This window comes from Apium graveolens, chromosome 10 (genome assembly GCF_009905375.1).
Source record: "Apium graveolens cultivar Ventura chromosome 10, ASM990537v1, whole genome shotgun sequence".
In the NCBI taxonomy this organism is placed as follows: Eukaryota; Viridiplantae; Streptophyta; class Magnoliopsida; order Apiales; family Apiaceae; genus Apium; species Apium graveolens.
The window spans coordinates 75,882,718-75,891,522 of record NC_133656.1 but is presented as its reverse complement, the minus strand read 5'-3'; the positions used below and the strand labels follow the sequence as shown (position 1 = coordinate 75,891,522).

Below are 8,805 nucleotides of genomic sequence, written 5' to 3'. Positions count from 1 at the left end.
CACTTCTCAAAATGACTTCTCGATAGACAAATCCCAAACGTCTATTTTTGAGTTCTCGACAAGTCATTTACTTTTACTATAAATACCCATACATCTCGACATACATATACTTACGCCTTCGAGAACTCTAATTGACATAGCTTGTTCAATTCCAAACCGATTTCTCTCTCATTCCAAATTATTTCTCACTAATTTATTTTACCCATTAATCCTCACAATCACAACAATGGCATCGAACATTATTGTAACCTTCATCCCAAAGGAGACCAACTTCCTTGTATTCTTATATGCAAATCAAGCACCTGAAGCTTTGAAAAGCTTTGTCAAGGTCTTATCTAAAACCTACTTTGTTGGAGCTCTTACAGCTAACCCAGTTCTCTATCTAAATATATTGCGTGATTTCTGGAACACAATTGTAGCTAGGACAGTTGTGCATGAAGAACAATCTTCGAGTCTAGTGGTTAACTGTCAAATCAAAGGGCAACAGGTTGAGATAACTAAAGCTGATATGAACCTGGCCTTGAACATTCCAACTGACAAGGTAGTAGGGATTTCAACTCAGGAGGAGCTGTATGAATTCTTGAATTTTATCAACTATTCTGAGAAGATTAACTTGGCTAGCTTGAACAAGAAAAATTTGAGAAGGGAGTGATCTTTTCTGTTTGATTTTGTGATTAGAGATTTCACATACAGGAAATCAGGATTTCACAACATTTTCAGTGTTGTTCAGAAGCTGGTCTACTTATTGGCTCACAATAAACAGATCAATGTTGGACACTACATTCTGGAGGAATTGAGCACCAGGCTCATCATGTCATTCACTTCTTGAGGTAAATAAATTTTTCTTCCTAGATTCATAATGTCTGCTTAAAATTATAAAGTAAATACATACATATGTTTGAGAGTATAGATAGGTCATTAATAGGCAACTATAAGCAAGTGTCCAAAATTATATTTGGATCACCTACTACTAAAAATAAGGTACAGGTGGGTCTTAAGTTCATACCTGTCATGATTGAAAGATTTAAGACCTATCCTTATCATATGCCTGACATGAGGGCCAATGTAATTCATTCTAGTGCAACAATGGTTCCTGATCATGTGGAAGTACAAACACAGGCATACCCACAGGAACCTACCAATGTTGAGCCTACTTCTTCAAAACCAATAGCTGCTAGGAAACCAACCACTTCATCCTCTCAAAAGGGTGAAGTGAGTAAAAAGAAGAGAAAGGAAATAACCATTACTGTATTGAATGAGAGTAGTGAGGAACAAACACCTACTGAGTCACCCCTGGTCAGAAAACCAAAGAAGGCTAAGCAAACTGAGTTGACCACTCTAGACACCTCTGCATCCTCTCAAAAGGATGTAGTTGTAAACAAGGGAATTGAACAGACTCTGGGGGCATCCTCTCAACAGGGTGTCTCTATTGAAAAGAGCATTCTCCCAAATGCACCCTATAAAGAGTCTGCATAACCATCACTTGATCAAATACAAGTGTATGGAAGGAGAAATAAGGATGACACACACAAGGAGAGCACATCCCTTGAAGCTCCCTCATCCATTCAGGGGGAGCTGCCAACACTCACTACTGACCAACAACTCTTAATCTCTCAAATTTCTTCTTCACATACTGTACTTGAATCCATTCCTCAAGTGCAAACTCAATTAAGTGACTTGGTTAAAGAAACCTTGCTCACCACCCAGACACCTTATTTAGATGGCGAGAGGCTACTAGTTAGGGTAGACCTAGCAGAAATTGCATTAGAAATTGATGCTAGTTGAACCCTGTTATAGGAGAGACAAGTATAGCACATTTAAGTGACAGTGTGGTGCAAGACACACAAGGGTTTGAGGCTGTTGCAAATGACAATAGCACAATCAAATCCCCTCCAATTCAAATGGAGGTTCCCACAACTACTGAGGAATAACACCATGTCATAACTACAGTGCCTACTGTGAGTCAAACTGTGACTCCTGTCACGGGTGGTTCTGATACACTGTCACCTTCTCACCCAACAAACCAACCATCAACCTCTCAACCTCAACAATCATCTAATCTCCCAGTGGCTCCAATAAATTGAAGATCAACCTTCAACCATTGAAGATCTTGTAGTTGACCAGATTGGAGGCCTTGCATAAATCTCACAATAGCTACTCACCTCCAACATGTCAAATCAGGACTACCAATCTATCATGCTCACCTACCAGACCGATGTTGAAGAAAATCAAGCTAAAATTATAGATGAAGCTGGTCAGGATGCAAACTGTGATGCTTGGATAGATAAAGAATTCTCTATTGAAAAGGATGTTGTGCTAGCTAAGTTCAGGGAGGAGTATATCACTGTTCTGGAAAGAAATGCTAGATCTCTAACTCCTCAGGAAGTGTATGATGCCATCAATGATGTATACAAGGCCCAAATTAAGGCTTTCCACAACTTTGGAAAAGCACTTCAAATCACGTTGACTAGACATCAAGATAAAATAATGAAGATGATGAGGGAAAAGATTGATCAAATCATTCCTTCTCAAACTGAGATAAAAAACAAATTCATAAACTTTGTTGACCAGATGTCAAGGTATGATCTCAGTGGAATGGAAACAAGTGTCAAGATTCTCAAGACCTCATTTGTGGCCCTGAATGAACAAGTTCAAAATCATATCATTCACTCTAATGACACAAGACTGAAGCTGGACCAAATGCACTCTAGCAGATTCACTCCTTCAACCTTGCTCATGGATTAAATCAAGAAGGCTATACAGGACACTTTTGGGGTTTCTACTTCCTCATCATCTCAATCCTCATCCAAACTACAAGTTCAAGAACTGCAACATCAAGTTTCTTCTCTCAAATCTTCCAATGACTCATTAAGTGCCCAAGTTCAAGCTCTTACATCCTTGGTGCAGAGTCAACAGACAGATATCAAAACCCTGGTGGACTCTCACAAGCATCTTCAAATGCAAAACTCTGTTGTTTTGCGAGTCATCATGGGGAAACTCAACATACCACTACCTTCACTACCTGAAGGAATAAGGCCAGAATTACCAACTCCCCTACTCATGCCTGTTACCAAGCCTAAGGGGGAGATTGAGGCTAGGATTCAACAATCCAGGGATGCTAAATCTAAATCTAAGGAGTCTATTCATATTGGCCAAAGTTCTTTACAAACTCAACAATTTCAAGATGTAGCAAAAGAAAGACTCATCAAGGCTACAGAAGGACCAAATCAAGATCTAGAATTCAGTGAACTTCTTGCAGTCCTGAGGATGTCTCTTCAAAATAACTACATAACATACAAAAGAGCATTGGCCAAAACTATTAACTCTATCAGGGCAGTGGTTGTGAATGTTAAAAATTACTTATAGAAGAGGATTGTTGTCAACATCAATAATTATGGTGTGGATAGATGCCTTCAAGTATCTCTGTCAAATCTCATAACACTAAGGGCATCTGAGCTAGATGTTGTGATTGACAAAGTGCATGTAGTCATCACAGAGGACACTCATCTTCTTCATGAGCTTAAAAATGCACAGATAACAGCTTTTCCTGAAGCCTATCTATATCCAAGCAAAGGGGTGTCCAACATCTGCTCATAGAACAATAAGAACAAAATCTTTAATGTTTCCAAAAACTGTGTGAGAGGGAACATGAGGCTGATCATGACTCTTCAATCTGATTTGAAGTATAAAAAGACCAAGAAAATTAAAGTTGAAGAAATGATCAGAATTCTTGAAAGGTATCTTGTAAATGCTGACACCATGTTGCCATCTACTCAATTCAATTTAAAAGATGACAAGGATGATGATGAGCAGAAGGATGATAAACAAAAACCTTCTGGCTCAAATCCAAGTCAATCTTCAAGAGCAACTAGCAGCAAGGATAAAAAGAAGGATGAGAAGAAGGATGATGACATGAAAAAAGGAGATGAAAGAAGGAGGAAAGAGAAGGAAGACAATACATGACCACACCAACAAACCCTACAAATCCAAATGACAAAATCTCAACCTACCAAATCTCTTAGCTCAAACACTCAACCATCTCTCACCTCAAAGCCAAAATTTCTATACAAGCCAACTACAAACTCACTTCTCAAAATTTCAATCACATCCACTCAAACCAGCTTGAAGAAAATCACACCCCTACCTTCATATAAACCTCCAATCAAGACACACTTTAAATTTGTAGGAAGAAAAGCAAAGAAAATGCCAGTTACTGAGAGATCATTATGGAATTGCTATGATCAAACTGACTTTCTTCCACTAAATAGGTGCCTCACAGAATGAAGAATATTTTCAACAGCTAGCTGAAGAAATAGTCAGAGTCTGGGTTGTATCATTTACAGAAGTCCAAATTTATTATGATGATGGTTCCTTCACTCTACTTGGCAGCAATCTAATGGACACAGTTTCAACCATAGAGTTTAAAAGAGTGATCAGTCTGATGAAGGATAAGGATACTATTACAAGGTTCTGGAAAGCTGTGTATTGTGTATTGGTGAAAGAAAGAGATGAGAAAATTACAAAGGAAAAAGATGAGAAGGAAGAAAGAGATAGAAAATATGCTGAAGAACTGGCAAAGATTGAGAAGAGATCAAATGAGCTTAAAGCAAAAGGGTTGAGCAGACTCTCTAAAGATGGACATTTTCTGAATATCAAGATTGGCAGATTCTCCAGGTTTAGGGCTGGTTATTTAAATGGTTATTCATTAGATGAGTGGCTCAAGATTGTGGAAGCTTTAAGAGGAACTGAAATAGTAGAAGAAATGAAATTGTTAGTGACTCTTAAGGATCTCATTAGAAAGGAGACAGACTATGAAGATTTCATGTAATGAATGTTCTTGTTAAAACATCAATGACCATTTAATGTCAAATGTTATATTTGTGTCAATTTGTATGTAAAGTCTAAATTGTTGATTAAAACTTGTAGTTAGTCTTGTTAACAGGCATGAATTTGTGATAAACAATCTTCACACAAATTGGGGGAGATTGTTGTGCAAGACATGCCTGTACTATAACAAGACTAAGTCAAATTGGCAACCCTAAGTAAGTTGTATTGTAATCTAAGTTTGTATTATGTGTTGTAACATTTAAGTCTGTAAAAATATGAATAGACTAGACTGAAGTATTTTTCTGTAAACAGTCTCAAGCCTAAGAACAAGCTCTGGAAGAAGATCATGAAGATCATGCCTCAGAGAAAGTGTGAAGAAGCTTGGAGTTGAATAAATATATTTTGTGAAAAATATTCTAAGTCAAGAAGTCTACAAGTCACAAATTAAGTGTTATAGAGAAGTCATTCGAGAACTCCAGAATGACCTATCGAGAAGTCAAGGAAAGCCATTCGAGAACTCAGAGACCTCGAACAGTCAAACAACATTTGAGAACTCAGAGACCTCGAATAGTCAAACACCATTCGAGAACTCAGAGACCTCGAACAGTCAAACAACATTCGAGAACTCAGAGACCTCGAACAGTCAAACAGCATTCGAGAACTCGGAGACCTCGAATAAGTCAAAGTCACTCGAGAACTCGAAGATCTCGATAAGTCAAAAATCATTAGATAACTGTGAGACCTCGATAAGCCTTTATAGTTATCGAGATGTCAGGTCTCTAACAGCTAACTTGAGACCTCTAATGAAATTCAAATGTAGAATATAATTAAGTTAAATATCCAAGATTATCAATCAACAAACAATTCCATCAGTTGGATTGACAAGTCTACAAAAAGCAGCTTGAAGAGTGCAAGATAAAGGGTAAAGATTAACTGACAAAAGAAGATCAAAGTTAACACAATATAGAAAGATATGCTAAGACAGAAATGGAAAGATTAGTGACAGGTTGCTAAAGTGATTAGCACTTCTTATTACATGTCGTGTAAACCAGTGTTTAACTATTCTATAAAGTTAACACTGGTCCTTTGTTAGCTGTAACAATTTTAGATACGAAATCTTGTATTCTCTCAAGGAAGAAGCTAAGCTCTTTAACAACATAAAGCCTAGAAATTTTGTAGCAAAATATTCTTAATTTTAATATAAAATTAAGTGAGTTTTGAAAGATCTGTGTTCACTGTTCTTTCTTGTTTAAATTCAGTATTAACACATTTCACTACAAGATTTTAATTTATTTTGTTTATCACAATAAAAACTTCAAAAAAAGTAGAAAAACACCAAAACACATTCACTTCCTCTGTGTGTGATTCATTGCCTAACACTTAACATATAGGAAAATGTTAAATTCAAAGCTCATTTTTAACATCCGCTAAAAAGATTAAACTGCCCTTGCTGGATGTATATCAATAACCCCTGAAAATTTAAATGCGAGGTAAATACTGTATTTTCGCAGCATATTTGCTCTGGTAGTTAAAAAAGAGCTCTAGATTTAACATTTTCCTATTTATAAGCTTTTCTTGTCTAAATCATTGGCTATGGTAGAATATTTCTTTGTGATATATAGATAATATTTGTAAAGGGTAATTCCTATTAGAACGAAGGAAAGAAAGTGATAATAAGGTAGAAGAGCTTAAAAGAAAAGAAAAATAGAGGGCATTTTCATGATGTGGCAATGGGGCATGGGAACTCATAAGCTTCTCCATAAACTTGTGTGGTTGATCCTGCTGGTTGGAGTGGGCCTTTGATTGGTTTTATCTACGGATGCTGCAAGTCCTGTTAATTGTGTGATGTCAAGAATCCTGTTTCTGGTGGATGGATAGCTGCTGGTAAGAAGATGAATCAGGGGAGAGGTATAAAGTTTTTCATATAGGTGTAAAATGCCTTTTCAACTACTAATTTACAACTCATAACAGAGTTTCACCTGGTAATGGTGTATAAGCTTCAAAGAGAGCTCAGTTTTGTTAGTGTGGGAATATATTTTCCTATACAAAGAAGTTGGTTGATTTCAATTTGAATTTATCAGTTGAACACCATAATTCGTAATATTTAAAACGAGATCAAATTTAGGAGATTTCCAGTCAAGATAGTGGCATCAACTTATCTAGCATTTTTCTGCTCTATATACGTAAACATTTAGCAACAATTGAGCGGTATTAACTAGTTCAAATACACAAATATCTCCTACAGAAAGTAAATTATCCTCTGCAAATTGTTTCCAGCCTCGAGCAAACCTACACCTGTCCCGGCGAACACTACACATAACTTCCCAACTTCTTCCTTCAACTTGAAGGTTGACTTTGAAATTTTGTTCCCTCCTCATATGCCTCTGTGCAAAAGCCCTCTTAATATCCTGCAATAACTTGTACATGCACTCACATTAGTACTTTTAAAAATACTTTTGCAAGATTAATGTCTAGTAACACTAACATATATAAATTAGTGCATTTATAGGATAATGGTATTTGATGTATGAATTTAAGTACTTATATACCACTTGGCTTCTTCGATCTACAAATGATGGACGAACAGTAAGAATGAAAGTTGGGTTCTCAGATTTGAAATCCTTAGCCAGAGCAAGTGCTTTAGCTTTCCCTGCATCAGCAGTAAAACCACCCAAAATTCCAATGAGAGCATTGTCTGATGTTACTGAAATTTTTTGATGCTGCAACTTTCGCATCAGACACTCGCCAACATGACAGGCTTCCGTGCATGCAGAATTTGCTCGTGTCTTCTTACACGCCTTAAGTTCATCTATGTCGATTTTAGCTCTTTTTCTCTTGTCGGTAAATTCCCTTAAATTAAGATTTGCTTGTTCATCCATATGTGGTACTCTGCTAACTAGTGGATAGTCCATCTCTGTTCCCCTTTTATCATATATAAATACATTAAAATTGCAACTTCCCTGGTAGTTGAAAACTAAGAAATGCCCAAAACATAGAGAGTAGAATCTTGAAAATTCAGCCCATCCATTTTGTAGCCACATCTTATCAGCATCTCGTACCAAATCAACATCCCAAACTGCATGCCCGGGAGTCTTCAAGTAAACACGAACATTGAGGTACTTTCCGTATTTTCTTACAAATTTTTTGGGAATCATCTGGAAAACAAAATTGATAAGAGTGGGTCATGCATATGAATGTAGAGATTATGGATTTGCATATAGTAGAGAGTTTGTAAAATACTTACGATCTTGTCATGCAAACAAATTTCGGATAACATAATCTTACAAAAACTGCGCCCCTGTACCGGAGAATCAGATATGTCCATTACTTCGATTCAAGTAGATGACTTTAAGACCATGCACTACTCTTTCTTTCTGATCTAAATTTGTGTTGTCGTTTGCATGTACATAGGCTAATTAAACTTAAGGGTTGATGATTATGAGATTGTTGGAGTTGTAAATTTTTTACCTCAGAGTGACATTGGAATGCATGTTTGTTAGGCAGCTTCAGTGTGAAATGTTTAACATATCTTAATAGATGTACTTGACATGGTTAACTTCTACAGTTTTCGATGCTTTATGCACAATAAATAAATTTTACTGCCTTTGTGGCTCATTTGAATTAAAAACAATAAAATAAATAAGCTGTAACTTACACATTTTAAACTTCTGACATTACACTAATATATACTCCCTCCGTCCCGTTGATTTCTATACGTTTACTATTTGCACGTATTTCGAGGCCTCTATAAAATATAGTTCCGTAATGTTTTTTTCAAAAAAATTTTTTTTAATAAAAGTTTAAACATGAAACTTTTATTCAGCAAAAAAATATTAAAAGAAAATATTATGAAATTATGTTTTAAATGAGCATGGAAAAACGTGCCAAAAAATAACGTATAAAATTCAATGAGACAGAGGGAGTAGTAGAAGAAATCTTGGTTCACCAACATTTGTGCTGTGTTGAAGAAACCAGTTT

The 8,805-nt window shown here is 36.3% G+C and overlaps 1 protein-coding gene across 1 annotated transcript; it reads right to left on the bottom strand.

Moving 5' to 3' along the window:
- Positions 1-6,986: 6,986 nt before the first annotated feature.
- Positions 6,987-8,152, bottom strand: LOC141690677 (B3 domain-containing transcription factor VRN1-like). Its single transcript, XM_074495455.1, has 3 exons — positions 8,072-8,152; positions 7,377-7,982; positions 6,987-7,235 (listed from the first exon to the last, which is right to left on the bottom strand). The coding sequence occupies exons 1-3, from the start codon at positions 8,150-8,152 to the stop codon at positions 6,987-6,989; spliced, it is 936 nt and encodes a 311-aa protein (XP_074351556.1).
- Positions 8,153-8,805: the final 653 nt, after the last annotated feature.